Source organism: Camelus bactrianus, chromosome 15 (genome assembly GCF_048773025.1).
Source record: "Camelus bactrianus isolate YW-2024 breed Bactrian camel chromosome 15, ASM4877302v1, whole genome shotgun sequence".
Classification (NCBI taxonomy): Eukaryota; Metazoa; Chordata; class Mammalia; order Artiodactyla; family Camelidae; genus Camelus; species Camelus bactrianus.
Window position 1 is genome coordinate 52606234 of NC_133553.1, and position 24821 is coordinate 52631054.

At 48.0% G+C, this 24821-nt stretch overlaps 1 protein-coding gene across 6 annotated transcripts in view; it reads left to right on the plus strand.

The window, feature by feature from the left end:
* Nucleotides 1–24821, plus strand: part of SPTBN1 (spectrin beta, non-erythrocytic 1) — a 184551-nt gene that overhangs the window by 148573 nt on the left and 11157 nt on the right. For all 6 annotated transcript variants that reach the window (XM_074341141.1, XM_074341142.1, XM_074341137.1 and 3 more), the window contains 13 exons: nucleotides 4721–4811; nucleotides 9702–9848; nucleotides 10690–10953; nucleotides 12141–12365; nucleotides 12779–12868; nucleotides 13029–13310; nucleotides 13962–14092; nucleotides 15330–15534; nucleotides 15922–16296; nucleotides 20110–20354; nucleotides 21530–21668; nucleotides 22445–22529; nucleotides 24169–24365. In XM_074341141.1, the coding sequence (XP_074197242.1) occupies nucleotides 4721–4811; nucleotides 9702–9848; nucleotides 10690–10953; nucleotides 12141–12365; nucleotides 12779–12868; nucleotides 13029–13310; nucleotides 13962–14092; nucleotides 15330–15534; nucleotides 15922–16296; nucleotides 20110–20354; nucleotides 21530–21668; nucleotides 22445–22529; nucleotides 24169–24365 (2476 nt within the window). The remainder of the gene's footprint in view (nucleotides 1–4720; nucleotides 4812–9701; nucleotides 9849–10689; nucleotides 10954–12140; nucleotides 12366–12778; nucleotides 12869–13028; nucleotides 13311–13961; nucleotides 14093–15329; nucleotides 15535–15921; nucleotides 16297–20109; nucleotides 20355–21529; nucleotides 21669–22444; nucleotides 22530–24168; nucleotides 24366–24821) is intronic.

A 24821-nucleotide genomic window follows, 5' to 3' on the forward strand; every position in this document is an offset into this window, starting at 1 on the left:
GGGTGTAAATTCCCCAGCAGGCAGGATATGGGCACCTAGCAAAATCTAATCTACAAAAGAAAAGCCTGAGAAGCCAAACTAATCCTTAACCAAAGATGTCTTTGTGCTGAGTGGCACTCAGGGTGTAAGCCATGCCCTTTGAGAGGTGATATCCAGCATGTCACCTAACGGGACCCCGAGAACCAGGCGCTTCCCCAGCTCCACCCACACTCACCTTCATCCATGCAAGACTCCTCTGAGGCCTGTCGGGGGGAGTGGGGAGGGAGGGCAAGGTTTGCTGGTCCTGAGTAGCAGGCAGAGCTACAAAGGAGCATCATCAGGCCTTTCTTAGAAAACTGGCTTGGATAATACTGTCGTGAGTTCTTCATAATAGGAGAAAAGATCCTTTTCCTCTTCTGTCAAGGCATCTCCAAGATTAGGTGATCTTGTTTTTATTTTTACTTTTTTCTTTCTTTGTATTCCAAAAGATTTTTCTCCCTGCCTGAAGGCCAGTGTTCTCTGTGGACATCCCTAACTCTCTGTCTGCCTTGGTTATCACTGAAGTGCTACGTCTGGGCAGATCTGGTTTGGATGTACCAGCGTGGGCTGGCTCTGGGCCGGCCACTTCTGTCCCAGGGTGGCTCATCTCAGTCAGTCGCTATCCTTTGTTCCAGCTGATCTTCTCTGGTCCCAGTTTGGGTGGATTTAAGGGCTCATTGTGAGATTGATGTCATCGAGAAACAAGCTCTTCCCCAAGGCTTCTGTGACCTTCAAGTGCAGTGAAGAGGAAGAACTCCTTGCTCAGAGTGTTTCTTTACTTAACATGTCTGAGAGGGTCTCCTGGGACCCTGGGCCAGATGAACTTTTTATGATATGCAGTGAAGAGAGGGAATTACTCTTTCCCCAAAAAAGACTGAACTCCTGACTTTAGCCAGCCTGCCTTTTGCGCTGATTTAGACCCGAATCCATATACCCTAAGTGTGGTACTATGAAATAGGGTGTATGGTACATTAGGATAATGTTGTGTCTGTTGCTTTTTAAATAGCTGGAAAAAATAAGAAGAAAAGATCTCTCTGCCAGGCCTTTCTTAGATGAGTGTGAGAAACAAGCATTGGGCAAGGAATTCTTAACCTGGAAATAGAATTTCCTTTTCTCCTAATGTTAATTCTCATTGTTTTGTAAACATGATACCCCACGTTCCTCCACGTTAGGTGCACACAGCTGGTTTCCTGACAGCGGGCTTGGCCGTTGGGGACACTTGTATTCAGGCAGGCGTGCAGCTGCCTGGCAGCTTCTTCGGTGTATTTATACGTCCCCGGTGCTGCAGCTGCGAGGGCTTGGAAGCAGGTGATGCTGTCAAGACCAGAGATTCCGGGATATGAGAAAATGTTTCAGCATCTCTCAGCTGTGGCTTAACCTTCCTTTTGCCCTTGTTGGAGAACCTGGGCTCCTAAAGTTCCAAGGTCCCCTTAGGATACCTATTTCTAAAAGGCAGTGGGAGGAGAGTTCTTCTCTCCATAAGCCTAGGAAAGATGGAAGGGGGACGGGGCTTTCCACTGATCTACCCTCAGGAGGACTATGTTTTCTTATTTTCCTCGGCCAGTGTTTACTGAATTCTGATTTCACTTTAACATCCCCAGAGGCCTCAAGATCTGAAACTGACTCTAGAGGATACAGGTCTGTTACAAAAAAAAACCCCCACAAATCTGAGTTCCATGTGGTGTTGGAGCACAAGCTAAAGTAAATGTCTAATCCTTCAGATCTGATCCCTGTCCAGAAACATTCTGATGCTCCTGTGAAGCTATTTTTGTAGAACGCAAAATCATCATAATGTGCTTACATTCTGGAAATCTCGCCTGTTACCACTGAGTCTGTTGAAATGAAAAAGTACTAGAACAAAGACACTGGCTCTGAACAGATGTGGGTGGGGTGTGAGTGGCCTTCAGAGTGCTTGTGACTGGGCGGAAAGGAGCCTGCCATCCAAGCCTGCCCGGGGGATGCGAACGGGTGAGCTTCCTGGCTCAGGAAGACTCCAGCCCCGAGGCCGTCCTGTGAAAAAAGGAAAAAGTGTCCAGTTTCATAAAGCCAGACCCTGTCTCACATGGGGAAAAAGCTTTAAAATTACCATCCCACTTTGCCACAGATACCTGTTTAGTTCTTCGCTTTTCACTAGAGGGAGAGTTAAACCCCGTATCCACCTCATTTTGAGTCTCACTGTAGGTAAGAGATGGAAATAAAGCAAGAGATTTAACCTCACCCCAGAGAGCACTCTTAGGACTGTGGGAAACTACAGCCGATTTTTAGAAGGTCCTTCCCTGTAAGTAAATCCACGATCCAGCCTTGAAAGACCTTTCCGGTCTCACTTCCCATGAGCACTGTCGGTTACCACAAGCACACAGTGCAGCCACTCTCTCTTCCCTCTGGGGCTTTCTGAGCAGCCACCGGTCTCAGCTGCTAGTACAGCTGCTTTCACTCCACAGAGCACATTACTCAGAGGCCATCATCATGCCTCGCAGATCTGTGTCATTTGGACACGGGACCCTAAGTTACCATTAGGCCTTTGCCTCCTCCATGGACCCACTGCAAGAGAAAAATTGTCCAGACAAATCTGCTGGGCACGTGTAAATCTTGATTATGTAAGAGATACATTCAAGATTCTGTCTGGTGGTATGTGTCTCTCAGTGAGTTGTCTGATAGTGTTTGAAGTTATTTTTACTTCCATCATTCCCATGAGCTTCAAGGTTGCACGTCCTGATGCAACTGCCCGTGTCTCTGATTGTTCCCTGCCATGGTAGCATCTTCGTCTGACGCCACAGGAGGGAACGGGCCCTTTTATTCAAGGCTTTTGACTAAAGGCAGGATTCCTGCATTTTGTGACTTAACTCCAACTCAGGTTACCTTCCTCCTGAACGTTTGTTTTATTTTCTTAAAAACCCCTACAGGTGGTGATTGGAATTTGAGGGTTGGGAACTTGAAGAGCTTTTCTTGACATTCCATCCCCACCCACATTTTTAGATGACTCATTCCTTTAGCCCCAAATCAGTAACAGTCTTTGAAAAAAAAATTTTGTTTTAATTTTTGGTCTCTGAGAAAGGATAGCAGTGAAGTAGAGGGGCTTTGGCCTTCAGTTTTCTGTCATTATAAAAGCCACTGTTAAAAATTTGGGCAGAATCACAATAAAGAAAAAAACGGGAGGGAAGTGGAAAACTGCCTTTTAATCTCATCCCCATCACACACACACCATTTTAGTTTCTGCTTTCTCATCTGTGCCATGGAGTTTTACGTCATTGGCTCTGCCTGAACTCTTTTCATTTAGCATTATATAAGAAGTATTTTTCTGTTTCTGCACTTTGCCTAAGGGGCATAAACCTATTAAGACCTCTTCTCCTAAAACTAGGGTATCCTTTTCAACTGAAAAAGAAAAAAATTTGAAAAGTCATTGTATGTGTCTTGCAATTCCCTGACAGTATTACTTGTGTTTATTTTCTTCTGTGTTCTGTAGTCACTGGTAGCTGTAGGAGCGGAGAGCATTTCCCTTTGGTCCCAGGCAGACCACGGGTGCGGTGCTGTCTCTGTCACTTGTTGCCAGCGCTCACTGGGGACCTGGGTGACACATGGCATTCCTGTAAGATCTTTCTTGGTCCGGAATAGGGTCCTCTAAAAGCCAGTCAGTGGCAAGTGCTGCCCGAGCTGCCCTTTCTTGGCGTTGTGCAGAGTCAGAGGTCATGATCTTCCTCTTCCCCACCATGGGGGCTGGAGGGCTGGTCGAGAGACCTTGCTCAAGCACCACAGCCTTGGGGGTTGGATATAAAACCCCAAACCTCCCAATTTGCACTGTCCCTTCGCTCCTCTCCACGCCCTGCACTTCGGCTGGCCCGCTGGCTTGGGTTCCTTGGGACTCTCGGGGAGCTGTGTTCCTGCAATGCTTCTGATTCTCAGTGTGGCCCGCTCTCCCCTGTGGCAGTAGGACCATGTGAAGGTGGCCCTTTCCACAGCACTCATGGAATTCGCGTGGCTCTTGTCCACAGGCTGGTGGTGGTGAGTTCTGGCACCTCCGCATTGTGTGCTGAGAAGCCCTGTGTACTGCGTTCGAGATGGGGAACATTCACCCAGGTCTCTTGTCGTTGACCAAGCTCAGCAGCTCCTTCCAAGTCTTGCAAGTTTTTTTTGATTAAGGTTTTGTGCTTTAACTTCTTTAAACCTCGGTTACGCTTATCTGTTAGTAAAGAGTGGGATTGAGTAGGTAGATAATCTCACGTTTACAACTTCTCATTCTTGGTTTATTGTTTTGGGTGAGTTCTTCTCAAGATGGGAATCTGGTTATCAGGAAACATTCACTAAAAGCCAGTCATGTGGTTTTATATTTTCTTAGCTGCGTACACAGCCTGCCACTCAGGTCTGAGTTTCTTGAAGATCTATTTCATATTCTCCCACAGCTCCTAACATGGGCAACAGCGTGTGCTCAGGTGCTTCCCCTTGCACCAGATTTATGAAGCTCATTTGACTGCTTCCTGGCCTGTTGCCTGGCTGGGACAGGTGTTTTGGTCTATTGTACCATGGCTTACTCATTTTGAAGATGCTACACTCTCTTGTTAGTCTTGTCTCTGTGACGTAATTGAGAACCGTAGGCAAACTGTTTTCAGCATATACAGAAACCCAGGAAAGAATTGAGTTATAAATTCTGTTTTTCAAGATTCCCTACTTCCTTTTTTAAAAGTAATTCTTACTTTTATTATAACAGACATAGGAAGAATCGTGAGGCAGCCAGTGAGCTCCTGATGAGACTGAAGGACAACAGAGATCTTCAGAAGTTCCTGCAAGATTGTCAGGAGGTATGTCTCCCTTTAACCCCTCCTTTCCTCTTCTGTAACAAGAGCCATCCAGCATTGGGCAGAAGAGCCCTTTCAATTATAAAATTACCCGAGGCCAGAAATTCATATCACTTACATAATTTGCAGGTGGGGCCGGTCAGTTCTCTAACCTACAAACTGCCACTTAGAGTAACCAGATTATTATAATCTAGAATATCGTGTCTAGAACTGTGCTGTCCAGTACAGAAGACACTAGCCACATGTGGCTATCTCATTTTAAATTAAATAAAATTAAGAGTGTAGTTTCTCAGTCACACTGACTGTGTTTGAAGTGCTCCGCAGCCAGCTGTGATTCACGGCTTGCCACATTGGATACACAGATGTAGGACATTTCCATTGTCAAAGGTGGTGATATTCTAACACATTCTATAACATGAAAGCATCTAATACTATGTTTTAACTATTTAAAGTAACACATATTTAATAGTATGAAAGGAAAGAATAAAGGGAACTGCATTTGACTACCCAGGTAAGAAGAAAGATTTAAAAAAATACGAACTGGGGAGGCTGTGGCTCAGTGGTGGAGTGCATGCTTAGCATGCATGGGGTCCTGGGTTCAATCCCCAGTGCCTCCATTAATCAAAGAAACAAATAAACCTAATTACCTACCCCACACACAAGAATTTTTAAACAAACAACTAAATAAAAAAATAAAAAATGAGTTTCTTATTCACTGAAGACCTTGAAATTATTCATCTTTCAGGCTCCTCAGGCACGTGTCCAAGAGCAGTAACCCTGATTTCAAACTCCGAGTTTTAACATGTGGTATTAATCTGGTGATTCTCATACTATTTCGTTCTCCCCTGATACATGCATAATAAGCAAACTTGGGAAACTAAAGTCAGCCAGAAAAATACAATCTCTCTGCAAGCTGGTTGGCAGAAAGCATCTAGGTGACTTCACATGTGTGAGATCACGAGGACATCACGTTTCACTGTCTCCCAGAGAGCAGCGGTGAGGCTCAGCCCTCTCTGTTTTATTAGATTAAATCCTATCAGAGGCAAAAATGGGATGAAGAGCATCTAAGTGAAGCTGCAGGGACACTGGGGAGAGGGAGCTAGAAGGTGTGGAGAGGATCGAGGTCCTGTGCTTAAGAACATGACTGAAGCCATCACAAACCCCTCACGTGCAAAGTTGCAGCTGTGTGTTAGGAGAAATACAGCTCTAATAACAGTCGTGTTAGATCGTCGGTGACAGAAGCCATCCTTCATGTCCAGGAAACTGCTGTCTTGCTGTGAATCTTACAATATGCTCTAGCAGCTAAACCTTACAAAGGAAAGAAAGCCCCTAAACTATGTCGCTCAGGGTCTGTCGGCTTCAGGGCCATACTGATAAATCTTGGGCTCTGGAGGATTTGCCTGGAGCCAGACAGGCTTAGGACAAGAGTGCCCCTTCAACTGACACCCAGCATTAACAACCCATTTGAAGAGGATACCCATTTAAAAGAGGCATTCATGTCCCCAGACAAGGCATCGGGGAGTGTAATGGGATCCACTGGTAGCTGTGCGGAGTTGATACTGTGCTGCAGTGAATACCAAGTGGTCCTTCAGCTTTGGAAGGAGTGAAGGTTGTCAGGAGGTGTGTGCAGCCTGGGCTGTGCCTTCCCAAATTGGAGGTCTTTAAACTACCTGGATGTTTCCCTTGAAGCACCATCGGTGACTTGTTTTAACCTCAGGCCATATAGAAGGGGATGTGCTGGGGAAATCAGTAGGATTCCATATCCTTGCTTAAACGGCAAGTTGATGAGATGTAATTCCTTGACGTGAGCCTGGTAAAACATTTGGGAAGAAGAATGCCAGGAAATGAGCAGAAGGTGAGAGGCCAGAGAAGCTCAGTTGAAATTTCCAGCCCCCGGTTTTCCCTTTACATACGTGTGGATTCATAAATAGAAATGTGTGGGAAAAGTAAGTAGATAAAACGATAGTCCTTCCAAGTAGAATCACAGGAAATAGTCAGTTTCAGTAGATCTTTAGATCTTTGTTAATGCTTGTTCCAAATTAGCATCCTTGGTTCAAGGCGTTCACTCCTTAACACACACCAGTGACTGTGAGGCACGCCCAGAGCGTTCAGTCCTGCGTGATTTCTCCTGAAAGTATGCACAAGGGTCTTGGCTGGGCTTTTTGTGCCGGAGATGATTCACAGTTCTCTCTGGGACTGCTCTGCAGTCTCCCTGGTTTACCTTTTCTTTCCTTGAATATCATTTAGTACAACCTTAGGATCTGCTGGGAGTCCCAGCTGTCCCACAGTAGCAGAGACTGCTTCCACATAGTGGCGGAATTTAGGTCAGGTTTGGAGGCTGTAAAACCCTTAGTGAAGAAGTACAAGCAAAGGGGTGATAGGTATTATTCCCTGGCTGTAAACTTCCCGTCGTTCAGCCTCATTAAAATATGCCCCAGACTCTCAGAGATCCAGACTCTAAGAATGGAGCTTGCATGTAGACCAGTCCTACATTTGAAAACCTTCCTATTGTTGTGCTGCTAGATATTTACAGAGCACCCAGGGGTCAGATTTAATACCATTGCTGGTACCATTCTAGGTCTAGGGAGCCCAGGTCGCCTCCTTGTCACACTGCCTTCCTCGTGCGTTGGGGGCTAGAGGAGGCTGGGTAGTGAAACCTCCCGGGGTTGCCACCCTCCGCAGACTCTTTCTGGAGGGGTAAGTTTAGTGCAGCAGTGCGGAGTGGTGGGGGAATGAGCAGGGGCCATCTAGGCCCAGTTACACATGGTGCTACAGAGAGCATCGTGATTTTTGTAGTGTTATTTTAAGGTGATACCCTGAAAAATGAAGGATTTAAAAGGTACTAATTTCCTGTTTTATTCTCTCCCACCATACCTCCTGTTTTTTGAAACTGATTTTCCCCCCAGGAAAACAGTGTAACTAGATGTGGTGGCACAGGGGTAGCGAGTTCAGTGCTTTGCTTTGAGCTTAATTCAGCGATCAAAGCATTTTTCCTATCCTTTCCCAATCTGCACAGTGTTCTTTTCTGCAGAGAATGAGTATATTCTTAAATGACCTTTGTAAATGCCCACAGATAATAACTGTGGTTCTGATTCCAGAATGCTGATGGAGGGCTGATGAACTAGCAAGTTCCATGGCTCCATTTCATTGTGCTGCACTACATGCTGCTTTATCTGTAGGATGATGTGTTCAGCAAAGAGCAGATTTGTTTATAAGCCTTTGATTTTTATGTAGCTCTTTTTTTTAAATCTCTCTCGGGTAGGTGGTTATGAATAGCGCAAATATGTGAATGCCCTTTGCACTTTGGATAAATGCCTTTTATTGTGTTTAGTGTGTGTGTATGGAATACAGGGGAGCATTTGGCCATTTGGTTTCCTTTTAACCTCTTTTCTCCTTAGATTGAATGGCCATAGCATGTCAGATCTTAGCGACTTAGATAACTGTAAGGAAAATAGGTAATTCTTTTAAAGTAGGAAATTCAGTGTCTCTGTTGTTGTGGAACAAATCTGTGGTCCTTGCCTGCAAAGAGCTTTATGAAATTTACTGCTGCTTTCCCCCTTAATAAAGAGTGACATAAGAGATCTCGCTACCTTTTGCTTTCAGCCCCCAGCCCCTCCTGCCTGGTGGGTGAGTGTCCTGGGGAAGGTAGAGCCGGAGTGCTCCTGTGACCCTCACACCCCTCGACATCGTTTCCAAAGAACAGACTTCCTATTGTTGAAGCAAATTTATGGAGAAGCCTTTCCCAGCAGCAGCCCAGAGTGCGAGCAAATAGCCTTGGGATTGTTGATTTCAAGGGTTCCTCTTGGTTTTATACAGCATTTCTAAACCTTTGGTGGCGGCACCATACTGCAGTTTGGGCGCACATTTGTTGTGGCAGCACCGGGCATAAAAGTGGCTTCTCATAGTCACACAGAAGGGACATGGCCCCTGAAGACACTTGCTTCTGGTTCCAGGCTGACCCTTTGTGTATTTGCGTATCTTCCGCCTGGGCAAACAGAAGCTCTTCCTGGCTAGTGCTTTGTATGGGGCAGGAGTTGGGACCCTGGCATGGCCAACTACAGGCAGGCAGTGCGGAGCTGGACAAATTGGGATGAGAGCCAGCAAGAGAAACATGTCCAGGGCCTGGGGCTGGGCTGAAGAGAAGCCCCTTTCAGACCTGTCAGTGGCCGGCAGGCTCTGTGAAGAAGCTCCTCAGAGCTCAGATCCAGGCAGATGTGTTGGGTCTCAAAATCAAGTCGTGTGAAGTGTTGTTGGTGTGAATGAAAGACTCTTTACAGTGACAGGCTTTAGAGGGAAAGGTGAAGTTGGTTCAGACTTGAAGGGAGCATTGAGAGGACACTGTTGTTACCTTACCCCTGCAGTGAGCAAGTTACTTCTGCTCTGTGGCATTCCCATAGACACGCCCGGGAGGGAGGGAGGGATAAAAGAGTGAGGGGTTTGGTTTTTATACAGTAGAACTAAAAGAGTAAAAAGATTACCAAATGGAATAAAAGACAGTTAATCATGATTAACGTGGTATAACTGGCCATGGATATTTGAAGGAGAGAGAAGGTTGTGACTTAGACTGGTCAGGGCAGAATTTTAAACACAAGCCTTTGAGGGAAGAGCTGGTTAAGAGAGCCAAACAGTTTGAAAGCTGGCTCAGAGCACTTCTGTGCTTCTGGGTTTAATATTAGATACATTGTTTGGAGCAGGGCTCAGGTACAGCATCCATACAGTGGAGATATGTGTTGTGACGGCTCAGAGTTGTAAAGTGAATGTTTGGTTGTCTGTTGCCATGGAAACATGCAGTATGCATAGTGTGACGTAACACCTCTTCCCAGGCAGAAAAAAGGCTGATGTCTCTGATCACAATCTCTGAAACCTTCCTGATTTTTTTTTTTAATTCCTAAGCTGTCCCTCTGGATCAATGAAAAGATGCTTACAGCCCAGGACATGTCTTATGATGAAGCCAGAAATCTGCACAGTAAATGGTTAAAACATCAAGCGTTTATGGCAGAACTCGCATCCAACAAAGAATGGCTTGACAAAATTGAGAAGGTGAGTTAAAATGTTTGGTGGGGCTTCACTAGTCCAGCTGTGGTGAGAAAACGAACGAGGTAGGAATGAGCTTCTTTGTATTTAGCACAATTTTTAGCATATTTGAGTCGTATCTGACCACGAACAGAAGTTACACAGCCAGGAGCAGCCCCACCTCCATTTACCAACTCCTGACTTCAACCCAGCAGAAGGGAGAAAAGCAGAAACCCAGTCCAGTGGCACAAATCGCCTCCATTATCTTTTAATGAGTCCAGGGGTTTGATCTCTGTCGTGTCTCGTCTGCTGCACTCCATAGACCGTGGCCCGGGGCGGCGCCCTCACTGATCGTGTGACGTGTACTGGGCTGCAACAGAGACTGGTCAGCCCCAAGGATACAGAACTTAGAGAAACTTTAAAATGCATAATATTTCTATTTTTCCTGGGTGACTCCTATAGTAGACACGGTAATAATTTAAAATGTATGATTTTGGCACAGGTTCTTTGTAGCATAACTGAACGTGCGACGTTCCCCACCGTCCCTTCTCTTTCTCCACATTCTTTATATTGTTTCAGACTCTTAACTGTTAAAATAATGCATATGGTCTCTTGGGGGGTGATGTGAAGGGGATGAAGTTGTAGGTTATTAGCATTAAATGTCCCAAAGCCCCAGCAGTCACTTGGTGCTCCACTCCTGTGAAGGCCATAATAGACCGGGCCATTGTGGGTTTTATTGAGTCGGAACTGCGTGTGGAAAGACTGTGTGTGTGTTAAATGAGTAACTAAATCACAGATCAGATATCTCAGGTTTGTTTTTCAGTGACATCTATTCTCCTGAAAACTGTGTTTATGTGTGTTTTTCCAGGAAGGAATGCAGCTCATTTCAGAAAAGCCTGAGACAGAAGCCGTGGTGAAGGAGAAACTCACGGGTTTACATAAAATGTGGGAAGTCCTTGAATCCACCACCCAGACCAAGGCCCAGCGGCTCTTTGATGCAAACAAGGCTGAGCTCTTCACCCAGAGCTGCGCAGATCTGGACAAGTGGCTGCATGGCCTGGAGAGTCAGATTCAGTCTGATGACTACGGCAAAGATCTCACCAGCGTCAACATCCTGCTGAAAAAGCAGCAGGCGAGTGGGCGGGGCCAGTGCACTCTCGGGGCGGGGCTGTTTCCCTGCCCTTGTGCTCATAGTCTTAACTTGCAGCCCGGTTCTCAAATACCTGCTTCCTGTGCAAGGGATTTTAACCCAGCACAGTGGGCTCTGACAGTGTCCAGGACATTTGTAGAGTCAGGTGGAAAGACACAGCGTCACTAGGAGTACTGGGCATCCGTGCGTGAATCTTCTTTCACTATCATCTCAGTTGATGTAGTATCACCCTTCAACAGTTGAGTAAATATTCACTTCATTTAGTTCCGCAGTTTACGTGGAGAACATAGTCATACTCTCATACTTCACTATATAACCTGTAGATACGTGATAGTTACCTGAGTTGTTCAGGGTACCTTTTAGGTAAGAAATTTGGGGATGGGGGATTGCATCATGATAGAGCCCTTCTCAGGGCAAACGAATTTACTTCGAATATAGGAGATAATAGCTCCAGTGAGGTTGACAAGCAAGTTGGTGACAGAACCTTCCAGGAGCTCCCCGGGCTCGGTTTGCAGGGCATGGCCGAGTCCTCTCCCACCTTAAGAAAGGAGTCAGTTTACTCCCAGAAGCTATCCCCTTGTCTCTAAGCCATCAGTACCTGGTCTTGCCAGGGCAATATTTCCTGAATGAAACACCTCTGCTTTTGCTTTTGCCTGTTTGCCTCATGTAAATACACAGTCAGTCTGTTTGCAGCTGATTATCCAGCATGTTTGAAAAGAATGATCAGTTTTCTGATTGAAGAAATCAAGAGATGGTAACATTAGCTGTCCTTCTGGCCTAAAAGAACTGGAAACCTTAGACTTGACACCTTCCTGCTGGTTAAGCTGTTTTCCAACATCCTTATGGCTTCTGAGCAGACAGATGAAGACTGTCCTTTCCACATAATTAATTCTTGTTTCCCCCATCATTTGCCTCCTAAGTTCCTGGATAAACTTGACTGTTGCTCCCAAGTTTTAGAAATCCTAGAACGGGTTTTTTTTTTAAAGTCAGCTGACAAAGTGGCATGCTGATTGCTAGTTTGCGGAGGCGGAACCGTTTCTTAGGCTGTCACTGTGTTAGTTAATATTTCTCGAGCTTCCACTTGGGCTGATGCCAAAGGGGGACACATGTCGCACTGTCTGCGTTTCCCCTGACTCAGGTGTGAAGGTAGGTCTGTCTCCTGCCCTCAGATGCTGGAGAATCAGATGGAGGTGCGGAAGAAGGAGATCGAGGAGCTACAGAGCCAGGCACAGGCCCTGAGCCAGGAGGGGAAGAGCACGGACGAGGTGGACAGCAAGCGCCTCACCGTGCAGACCAAGTTCATGGAGCTGCTGGAGCCCCTGAACGAGAGGAAGCAGAACCTGCTGGCCTCCAAAGAGATCCATCAGTTCAACAGGGATGTGGAAGACGAGATCGTGAGTGACCCCTGCCTGCCCGCCTGGTGCCCACATTCCCGCTTCCATGCTCGACCCACCTCGGGCCGCGTTGGTTGGCTGAGCTCTGTGTATTCACACCAAGTACAACTCTTATTTTTCTGTCTGGTTTGCTAAAGATAATTCAAGGGTTTTGGTGCCCCTAGAATAGGAGTTGCAAAAACAGAGAATGAGAACTCACAGAGTCTGCCATGGAGGGTGAAGTGAGGGCTGAAGGCTATAGCCCCACCCTGTGTCGGAGAATAAGGGCAGGTGCCCGCAGCCACCCTTCCCTATGGGATTAAACCCACTCTGTCTCTCAAGCGGGCCTCCCTGCTATCGTTTCCTGCTCTCATTTGCATCCAGTATTTGTTCTTTTTGAGCGGCCCTGACCACCTGTTTATAATTCCTTCCAGTTGTGGGTTGGAGAGAGGATGCCTTTGGCAACTTCCACAGATCACGGCCACAACCTCCAGACCGTGCAGCTGTTAATCAAGAAAAACCAGGTAAGCGTTTCCACCAGGGCCTACTCTGTCCAATAGATACTGGCTCCAGGTTACCGGGGAGAACGTGAGAGCTCTGAGGGCTGGCGGTTGGCCCTGGCCTCCACAGCGTGGCACAGGGGCATGCTGTTTGGTGAACCCCAGTGTGTCCCCGCTCCCACAGACCCTCCAGAAGGAAATCCAGGGGCACCAGCCTCGCATCGACGACATCTTCGAGAGGAGCCAGAACATCGTCGCCGACAGCAGCAGCCCCAGTGCTGAGGCCATCCGGCAGAGGCTGGCCGACCTGACGCAGCTGTGGGGCCTCCTCATCGAGGAGACAGAGAAGCGGCACCGGCGGCTGGAGGAGGCGCACCGGGCCCAGCAGTACTACTTTGATGCGGCTGAGGCCGAGGCGTGGATGAGCGAGCAGGAGCTGTACATGATGTCAGAGGAGAAGGCCAAGGTAAGGAAGCTGAGCCCCAGCCCTGCCCTGACTGACCAGACTCCAACTTGTTCTCTGCTGCTGGTGGCATCTCTATGAATCATTGCACTGTTGCCTTGGTCACAGGGGCAGCATGGTGCGTAGAGGTAGCTGGAACCTGGCTGTTTGTCCCTTGATGTTGATGCAGAATTTTCTTCTCTGAATCCTGGCATGTCATTAAGACTGGGTTCATCCTGCCCTTTTTTTCTAAATAGAAATTTGCCGGAGTCTTTCTTTGACAACATACAAGGTGCTTATGAAACAGTTTCAGAGTATGTGACAGTATTCCCACGAGAACGTCGTCTATGTGTCTGTTAGACTGAGAAGCATCTCAGGCAGCCGGGCCCCTTGGCTTGTTTGCCTGGGCTTCCCCCCATTCTGCAGAGGGTCCTGCAGAGGGTCCTCATCAGCCTGCATCATCCTCATGGTCGCCTTTCAGAGGCTCTCGCAGTCCAGTCCACATTGATGCTCTTGAAGAGCTTTGCGTCCCACTGCCCTCAGCCCCTCGAGGATCTTTTCTTTCTGATGAGTCTTCCTCCTGCCCCGGCCCCGCCCCATGCAAAGGTCCCTCTTTAAGGTGGTGTCAGGTGGGGGGGGCGTGGCTGTGGTTGTGACAGCCCCTTCTGTTGGCAGGATGAGCAGAGTGCCGTCTCCATGTTGAAGAAGCACCAGATCCTGGAACAAGCCGTGGAGGACTATGCAGAGACGGTGCATCAGCTCTCTAAGACCAGCCGGGCCCTGGTGGCTGACAGCCACCCTGAAAGGTGAGTGCCGTCCTGTAAAGATGAGACCCACCCAGCAGTTCCTCCCACTCAGGGCCTCTTGCTCTGACCCATGAGAAGAAAATGGCAGCGTTCATCGTGAGTAACTGGGAATGTAGGTCTTTGGGAAGCATTTTTACAGCAGATCCAGTAGGCCTGTGCTGAATAGGAAGGGTGAACTGTTAGTTAATCCACAGGAGGTATTTCCTAACATGCTTCCTGTTGGCCAAGACTTACTGAGAGTTGATTGGTGTCGTGAGTCAGAAGTACAGACTGACCTGCACACATAAACAGGTTGTCAAAACACCTACCCCTGGGTTGAAAAGTGATCCAGTTCAGGAAAGTAATTATTATTTTTAAGAGAGTGGTGTATAAGAAGACACAGATCTGTAAAATAAAAGAACTCCCGGGAAGAACAAAGTTAATACCACCTTCTAACTCTTAAACATCAAGGCTTGAGAATGCCTCAGGGATAAGGGAGAAAGAGGGCTGTGTGTGGTACTCCTGCCCTGTTACAGACTGGGCTCACTTTCCTGGCCCTCATTTTCGGCTTTCTCTGTAACTGCCTTTTATGACTCAGGAGTTGGCTTTGTGCATTAACCCAGGCAGGTTGGAGATAAGGCCAGTGGCTGTGTTGGTGTAGGGGTTCTTTCAGGTGTTGGTGGTCAGGAGTCCCAGGAAAGTCGCCCTCCTCATTGCCAAGGACAGGCACCAGCAAGTCCTTGTCTCTCCTGCTGAAAGACAGTCATTCTCAGGGAAGTTGGAGGGTGGGGGTGGATGCAGTGCCCCCAGGCAACGGAGCAGCAGGGCCCACCCTCCTGGCGGGGAGGAGCACAAAGCCAGAGAAGGTCAAGGTGCATGCAGACAGGGATGTCATTTTCCCTTTGGCCCAATGGCACCTGAGAACAGAGGACGGCCCCGGATCTTGGGTGAACTTTTAACATCAGAGGAAATCCTGATGTACAGAGCCAGCAGTGCCGTGTTAAGGCGTCTCTCCCCCTCCTCTGTCACCACAAGCAGGGTGGCCTTTGTCCTTAATTGCTGTGTTTTATTAGATGTTGTCTCTATTACTTGAAGTTGAGGTGAAATTTCAGAGTTCTGTTTTTTAGGTTAAATAGGTTCACCTAAAGTTTGCTTTGAGAAGTTATACAGAATGTGCTCTCTTGGCGCTTCCCCCTCATTTGTTGTCTCCCTGAAGAAGATGTATCATTATGGCCCCTCTCCCACCCCCTCCCCGCAGTGAGCGCATCAGCATGCGGCAGTCCAAGGTGGACAAACTCTACGCGGGCCTCAAGGACCTCGCTGAGGAGAGGAGGGGCAAGCTGGACGAGAGGCACCGGCTGTTCCAGCTCAACCGGGAGGTGGATGACCTGGAGCAGTGGATCGCCGAGAGAGAGGTGGTCGCAGGCTCGCACGAACTGGGGCAGGACTACGAGCACGTCACGGCAAGTACCACGGGCAGGGTGCCAGTGGGTGCGCTGTGTGTGGTGGATTATGGAAGCCTGTTTGCCTTCCTTGTCTGCAAGCAGAGAAGACACCCCGGACTCGACTTGAATCAAAGGTCACAGGGTTTCGTTTCAACTCAGCATTTTTCTCTCCTGGCCACTTGGAGGTTGCCTAACTTGTGCTCCCTCTTCTCCACTGGTCAAAGGAGATGGAGCCCGTGCCCTAGTCGACTGCAGTGTAGAACAAGACGGAAGCCTGACTGATAAGAGGCTTTAGAGCTGAAATCTGTTAAGTCAAGAGTTTCTTTCCAAAGGGCATTCATGTGATCAAGGAATAAAGTGTTCACCATCATCACACTGATTTCTTTTCACTCATCCCCATTTCAGATGCTGCAGGAACGATTCCGGGAGTTTGCCCGTGACACGGGAAACATAGGGCAGGAGCGCGTGGACACGGTCAATCACATGGCGGACGAACTCATCAACTCTGGACATTCAGATGCCGCCACCATCGCCGAGTGGAAGGACGGGCTCAATGAAGCCTGGGCTGACCTCCTGGAGCTCATCGACACAAGGACACAGATCCTCGCCGCCTCCTATGAACTGCACAAGTTTTACCACGATGCCAAGGAGATCTTCGGTCGCATCCAGGACAAACACAAGAAACTCCCCGAGGAGCTCGGGAGAGATCAGAACACAGTGGAGACCTTACAGAGGATGCACACCACATTTGAGCACGACATCCAGGCTCTGGGCACCCAGGTAGGTGGGGGCGCCGCACAGGGGTGCTGGGAGGTTATCTTGCCAGACAGCATCTTTGTACTTCTCTGATGCATCTCTCTCCAGTCCTTGGCTCCTCAGAACTTGCCTCAGAAAATTGCCCACATTAAACACACATGCATATGCTCACACACAAACACACTCACATTGTTGTAATGTTCCATTTGGGAGAACTTACCAGTGCATGAAATTCTAAGTTTGCCACAGTTGCAGACATTGTTAGATGAACATCCCCATGATTAAAATAAAGTAGGTACACGCACAAAGAATTGCAAGTTACAAGTTTTCTCAAAAAGAATTTGTATTACGTTGGTGTATCCATCCAGAATAATTTCTGAAACAATACCATACTATTTTCCATCAACCAGAGTCTGAGTTATATATCCAAGGAGAGAGAAAGCAAAATTCTAATGTTTTAATATGCCTGGTCTTCCCCCACCCCAGTATAAAGGGGGAACACTACGACTTTGTTTAAAAGATGTCTGACAAAGTGATAACAACATGACATTAAGGATCTGTGGTATAACCACTCCCTAGTTCACACTCATTCTGTGTAGTTTCTTGTTTAGCCTTATGTCTGTTAGGTGAAAAATAAATTGTGTCTGTTTTTTCCCCTAAAATTTCATGGTCCTAGAGAAGAAGTCAGTTTCCTTCGAGATACCAGCCCTGAGGATGTCAGGGGGTTTGTTCTTATCTGTCAGAAGTGCACTGACGATCTCGTGCAGGGGTTGGCAGGCTTCTCTGTGGATGCCCTGATAGTATGTTCTCGGCTTTGTGGGACGTACAGTCCTTGTTGCAACTGCTCAGCTGTGCTGTTGTAGCACACAGCAGCCGTAGACAATCCGGAAGTGAGGGTGTGGCCGTGTGCCAGCGAATCTTTATTTATAAAAACACACAGCCCAGATTCCGCTGCAGGCCACCCCCAATGAGGTGCGTCAGCCTTGGCCCCACTCTTGTGTGTGCATTGGGGTTTGCTCTGTGGAGGGACCACCTTTACTGCCATTGTCCTCTGAATTTGCCCCTTCTCACAGCAGAGGTAGGTCACAACTAGGGCTCCGTTCAGATTTAGGTGGCTTCAGCTTTTCCATCAAGGAGGCAGGTGTGGAGGGAATAGTTAAAAGAGATACACAGAGTGGCTGAGGGCCTGCATCATGCAGGATTTAAAAGGGCTCATTGTGCATTGTGAGCGTTTCCAGGCTTTCCTTCAGAGCTGGTGGACCCCCCAGCTCTGTGGAAACCCACCATTCTGAAACTTGTCAGCTTTCTGTTCAGCATTTTTCATTGCACGTGATGTCACCGTGTGAACACGCAGGGAGCCTGAACCATACAGTCTGACGTGCGCTCAGAGCAAGGCCACCAGAGACGGGCAGACCTTGGACTGAATTGGACAACAGTCCTGTGTGGCTGCAAGTTTAATTTCCCGCCTTGAGCTTCAGTTCCTTGATGCTTTAAGGACTGACATGGGTGCAGAACGTATGCTATCACAGGAGCTCTGAATGTTCTCAACTATTGTTATATTTTTAAAATGCTCAGGGGAACTTTTGGAATGCCTGGGAGCCTGATTAGCAGCAGGTCTCTCCTCTGCACCTCTGAAACCGTTTACTTCTAGAGCTTCAAGAGACTCTAGAGATGATGGAGTTGCTCCCTCATCTTTTCATTAAACCACTTCACTTTGTGAGGCTCAGAGAGATGAGGGAGCCCACTGAGGGTCCAGGAATATTCGGGGCAGGAATCTGCTCCATCAGGCCTGACAGCCCACCTTACAGCACCCGCCAGGCCAGTCTATTTCAGCTACAAACTCTGCAAGCCTGCAGTTAGAACAGAGCTAGAGCAGCAGGGAAGACATGTGGTGCAGGCTCCCAGAAGCTGGTGGCATCTGACAGCTCCTTGGCCGTTATGCTCATGTGCCAGCCTGACCCGCCCCCAGTCTCTCTTCATGGGGCCATGGGGTTTGAGGAAACCACTCAGCCTGTGCCTCTGATGATGATCTTCAGTGACTTCTCAAAGCAGTAGTTAATTCTTGTGAGAATCTCCACTTTTGCTATCCTTTCTCCACCTTTTTTGTTGTTGTTGTTGTGAGAACAAATTAAAAACAGCCAGAGGCAGAGTTTTTTTTTCCTTCTCTTTTCTACTTGTTTGGAAAGATTTGATTAGTTGTGTAGCTTTTCAGATAATTTCCTAGGAACTTGCTCATTGTAATTTCAGTTATACCTGAGCCATAATTAAGGAGTATTTCCAAAATTCTCTTAGGATATGGAAATCAAATCACCATGGAAACCAAACCCCACTGATTCTTTGCATCATTTGCAGTTTTCTTTACCTACCACCACCTAAAGCCGTTTTGTGTGGTCAGGGTCAGTGGTCCACCTCCCTCAGCCCCAGTGTTGTCCATCCATCTCGTGGTGTTTCTTCACGTCCTCCCCTCACAGGCATCTAAAGACTGCTATTGTCCAGGACAGCCGTTGTCTTTGGACTCTGATCAGTAGATGAAGACCGAGTATCATTACATTCCCCCATATGTGTATATACATTTTTCATTAAAAGCTGTATCTGTGGAGGGCACTACTAATACTTTATGTACTTTGTATAAAACATAAGAGAAGGAAATGTTCAGATATAAAATAAGGCCTGGTTACTAGTTTGCTTTGTAAAGGTGTCTCTCCCCGCCACACCCCCAACAAAAGGTGAAAGTCTCTTCTTTTCTCCCTCTTTTCCCACGGAAAGTAGGTATCGCTGCACTTGGCTTTTTCTCCATAGCCGTCCTCCCGGGGCACTTTCCATGTAAGCTCGCAGAGCAGAGCCCTTCCTCGTTCTTCTTTGTGACCACCTGGGAGCCTCCGGTGCAGAGGTGCTATCCTAATTTAACCAGCCCCTCACTGATGGACGTTCAATTTATTTTCAGTCTTTTGCTTTTAGAGACACTGCTGCAGTAAATAACCTTATGTGTATTTCATTTCCTAAGAGTGCAATATACATAGGGTAAATTCTCCAAAGTGGAATCATAAAATCAGAAAGCACATGCCTTTGTACGTTTGGTGGATACTGCCCACACCTCCTATAGGAGCTGTAGCCTTTTGTCCTGTCAGCAGTGAAGCCGCACCACTGGCAGATAAATCATCAAGCTTGAATTTTTGCCGACTAAGTGATGGCAAGTTACAGCATCTCCATGTAGCATCTTTTCCTAAGACTCATTTGCATTTCCTGTTCTCCAAAGTTTTTATTGAAATTTGTCCAGTTAAAATTTCACCTTCTTTGGCATCAGTTACATTAAATGCTGCATTTTGTTTTTCAAGTTGAAATGTCCCATTGTGGGAGCTTTTATAGGTGATCGTGTATTGTTTTCAGCAAAAACATCACATAGCAACAAAAGGGTGTTTTCAAAACGTGTTCTTCATGGCAGTTTCTCATTCATGATTTTAAAAAGTGCAGAAACAGATTGGGCGTTTATTTCTAAACATACTGGATATGTACTGTGTTTTTCTATACAGTCTTTACACCCCTGGCCACCTTCAGGGACCTTTCCTGACCCAGATCTCCTGTCTGCATCTGTGTAGCATTTTATTTGTCTTAGCATTAGTGCAGAACTTCAGAATATAGTAAACCTGGGCTTTTCTGACTTGGATCTTCCCCAAAAAATTGTGAGCTGCTTCTGGATGGGGGAGCCCCATTTTGACTCAGTGCTTTTATCAGTGCAAAGGTGGAACAGTGTGTGGCGAGTATAGAGGGAGTGGGCGGCAGGCGACTGAGCAGGGGCCCAGCCCTCTGACCTGGCTTGTCTCCCCCGTGGCTTTGCAGGTGAGGCAGCTACAGGAGGATGCGGCCCGCCTCCAGGCAGCCTACGCGGGTGACAAGGCCGACGACATCCAGAAGCGGGAGAACGAGGTCCTGGAAGCCTGGAAGGCCCTGCTGGACGCCTGTGAGGGACGCAGGGTGCGGCTGGTGGACACGGGGGACAAGTTCCGCTTCTTCAGCATGGTCCGCGACCTCATGCTGTGGATGGAGGATGTCATCCGGCAGATCGAAGCCCAGGAGAAGCCCAGGTAATGCTGCCGGCCTCCCGGACATGTGGGAGCACATCAGGCTCCCTGACCCTGGGGCCCCAGCCTGAGAGCTTTGAGGCCAGAGCAGGGGCGGGGAGGAGTCCTGGGGGAGCCGCCGCTGTTTCACTTGTCTCCTGCACATGATTGTCAGCGAGTGAGGCACCTATGCTGTGAAGCCCTCCCTTTTTCCCCCTCCCAGCCCTGTCCTCCTGGTCCACGCTCAGCCGGGCCCGCCTGCCCTCGTCTGCAGGCCTCGTGCTTCCCAGCAGCTGCACACCTTGGGCATGATTAGCTCCGCTCACCATGGGAATGAGATGGCTTTTCTGAGTTTTCTTTCCTGTGTCTGTTACATTGAAAACCACCGTATCCTTTTTTATACACATTACTAAAGGCGCCTCTTACCCTCAACACCTGCTTTAATGGTGTCTTGGGATTCTTATTTAATATTTGTTCTATATCTTCTCTTTGGCTGCATTTCATGCAGAGCAGTGAGGAGAAGCTGGTAGATGAACAAGCAGACACATAGAAACCCCCCCCGTCCACCCCCGCCACTGCCAGCCCCCAGCGTAACTGAGAAATGGACTCTGCCCCAAGAGGAGAAATGTATTTGTTATATACAATAGAGTAGTTGTGTTTCCTTAGGTCAGCACTTCACGGCCAGTAGGTTTTGATTGGGAAGAAGTTCTCACAGCTCATTTCTTGGCTGGTTTCTGCACTGTATGTCTTCATGTCTAAATCAGGAGACAGTATTTGCTGCTCTCTGAAATATACATGTCCTGAACCTTTGGCAGCTAACTTATTGGGGTCCGACTGGGGACTCCTGTTACAGCCTCTGCACCTCTTGAAGAGTCTGAATTGCGTTATAAAGTAGAAGTGTGAACGGAAATCCAGTGGTTTTTCTGGTCTCCACCTGGCAACAGTTTTGAATTATTCCGAGCACACACACACACACATAAATAAAAGTAGCTTTATTCTCAGTGTCAGGTTGCATGGCTGGTCCTGCATTACACTGCTGTACTGTAGCTCAGTGACCCATCCTGAGCCCAGACTGTGAATCAGACCTGAAACGCACTCTGTGCCACCAGTTTCCTTCAAACCAACTGCATGTTTTGAAACCCACACGTTTATTTGAAAAGCTTCATTTCCTAAAGGAAGTGTTATTTGTCTAATTTTAGGGATGTATCATCTGTTGAACTATTAATGAATAACCACCAAGGTATCAAAGCTGAAATCGATGCTCGTAATGACAGTTTCACAACCTGCATTGAACTTGGGAAATCCCTGCTGGCAAGGAAGCACTACGCATCCGAGGAGGTAAGATGGACGCCGCTCTGCCCTGGGGTCCCTGGCGTGAGTGCAGCTGGTGTGCAGGTGTAAAATGACTGTTTTGTGAGTATGTGTGTCTGTGCGTGTCTCTGTCCTCATATACATGTACACACACTGATAGGTACTTCTGAACTGCTTGCCTTTTTCCTGTGTGTGTGGAGTCAGACAGCTGGGCAAGACTCTAGGTGCAGAGCCAATAAATCTGTGGCACAGAAGACAATTTTTGAGGGCCCCCAGTTGAGGGTTCATCCTCTCTCACCTCCTCCATCCATCCTCCCTCTGGGTGACACCCCCTTCTCTGTCACACATGCCCCAGATCAGTTTGCTCTTTGGTGGATAATTGCTAATTCGAGTTAGGGTGCTGGTAATGGAGTGGTGAGGGGTGCCTCAGCGTGTGGCCCCTCCCAGGGTCTGGACAGGCTCTCGGAGAGCTCGGGGCTTCGCCTGTCTCTTCATCCCTCTCTTCCTGAGTAAGCCCCTGAGTCTGGCAGGGAGGGCTCAGTGTGTTGTTAGCCTCCTCGCAATTAAGCAGCTTCAGGTGGAGCCTGGCCTTCCTCCCAGCCCCTTCTGGAAGGAACGTCGCCACACCTTCCTCTCCTGTCCTAGTGCGCAGATAGACTGAGCGGGTCTCTAGATGTTTCCTGGCTTAGTGGTTGTCTCTACGCAACGTGTGTTTTTCTTCTGTGAAGTGGCCCATCGAAGGGCGGACTAGGAGGGTGTGGTACATTCCATTAAGATGTCCTGGGGTCCTTCTTTTCTCACAGATCAAGGAGAAGTTACTGCAGTTGACAGAGAAGAGGAAAGAAATGATTGACAAGTGGGAAGACCGATGGGAGTGGTTGAGACTGAGTAAGGACGTGCTTAATGTCTCTGCTCTTTTTGGTTACGGTGCACTGAAAGCATGCGAGTTTATTTTAATTGACTTGATACGATGTTTATCACTTAATGATTTTTGGAGTTTTTCTAAATGCTTCTTTTTTAATGTGCTATTTCACCACGTCACGTTAGTAAGTATTTTTAAGTAGTTCCCAGCAGCATATTCAGTATGTTTCTATCCCACGATTGATCTGGATGTTGTAAGCAGGGTTTGGGTGTTCAGGAACCGTGTGGAGAGGACAGAATGTGGCATCCCTCGGGAAAGGTGCAAATAAGGCCTCTCGTTCTTGTCTTGAAGGAGGATCGTTACTGCAGGGTCAGGAGGATGGAAAGTTGGCTTAATTAGGTCTTACGAAAGCTAACAATGGTAAAGATTTTGTAGTGGACTGGACATTATTCTGAGTGTTTCAGACACTCTTCTCTGTTTACTCCCCGCAGTAACCCTCTCAGGTAGATTCTGCTTTTAATCTCATTTTATAAAGGAATATGTGAGCTAACACAGAGCTCCTAATACACAGCACTGGGAACAGCATTCATAGCTGGTATGAACACTGACAGTAGCCCCGCTGATGACTATTTACCACACTTTGCCATTCCTTGTTTGGGGCTCTGGGCTCTGTCCTTGCATTGTAACCCCATTGTCAAACAGCAGGGGTGCCTTCTAGAAGCAGAATCCAAGGGGCCTTTTCTGAAAGATGTGGTGGAGGCACCTCAACTCTTGAAAAAGAAATCCCACTTTTGACCGTTCTTTGGATGAGGATTTGGTCCATAAATTTTGCCAATGGCCAGGGCAGGTTCAGTTCAGTTCAGTTCAGCAAAACCCAGGTGATGCCCCACTGTGAGCTAGGCACCAGGTTGTACGCTGGGCATTCCTGATGAGGTAACATGTCCCTAGTGCAGAGCTGAGCTTTGACCTGCTTCTCACGGCTGCAGTGGATGGAGGTCATGCTGTGTTCCTCCCGTGTGGAGGGGGCAGGGTGGACAAAGCAGAAGCCTTAGCCCGCACTGTCCCCACTTCCTACAGTGCTCCCAGATCCTCCCCTCCCTCTCCGCCCTCTGAGGAAAACATAGCACTTCCACCCCAGAAAGGGTGACCAATGCGTGGCTGCTCCGTCAGCATCATCTGGCTGTGCATAGATTGCAGATTGCTACAGGGCTGTGGGGCTTACCTCACTGAAGCAGGGCTGGATAAGCAGAGTATACCTTCCAGTTCTGCACGATCATAGAGTAGCCACTGTCCACGTGGGGCTCTTCAGAGCTTGAAATGTGGCTGGTCCAAACTGAGATATGCTCTGAGTATGAAACACACATTGGATTTCAAAGACAGAAGAAAAAAGATATAACACAGCTCAGTAATTTTTTCATACTGATTACATGTTGAAATGATAACGGTTCGCTATATCAGGTTGTCCAAAAACAGGCTTTTGAAATTAATTTCACCCATCTTTAACGTGGCTAGTGGAAACGTTAAAGTTGCGCACGTAGCTCACAAGGCTCTTGTGTTGGACGGCGCTGTTCTAGGCCGGACTGTAAATTGGGGCCCCGCAGCTGCCACCAGAGGGCAGTGCCACCCCCGCCTGCCCTCCACACTCACTCTTGGCTCCCTGTGCAGTCTTGGAGGTCCATCAGTTCTCAAGGGACGCCAGCGTGGCCGAGGCCTGGCTGCTCGGACAGGAGCCGTACTTGTCCAGCCGAGAAATAGGCCAGAGCGTGGACGAGGTGGAGAAGCTCATCAAGCGCCACGAGGCTTTTGAAAAGTCTGCAGCGACCTGGGATGAGAGGTTCTCCGCCCTGGAGAGGCTGACAACGGTAAGCGGCCACTGGGAGCCGGGGCGCTGTGCTCCTGGTGCCCATGGGCAGCCTCTTCCTGCTCACTTCCTAGGCTGGGGAGTTCACCTCGTGGCTCTGTTCATAGCAGCAGGAAGGGTCTTCCTGACGATGGTGTTTCTCTTGGTACAGGACCTCGGGAGCCTGTCCGGGGCTACTGCCCCCTCATTCACCTTCTGGACCCCTGGATCTGTGATCACTTCCTGTCTGGGAACTGATTGATTGATCAGGGTTTGCTTTTCTTTTTTGATCTGCTTTTCCTCCTAGAAGCTGTGGTTTCTAGGAAGTACAGCCTTACAGTTTTCTCTGATTTCAGAATTAGAAGTCCCATCAAATAGCAGCAGCTTGATCCTAGACCACTGAAAATTCTCCCCATTCCTAATAACCTCTTCTGCCAAAATAAAGGCCTGAGAATAGGGCTTGCTCACTGGTGTTCTC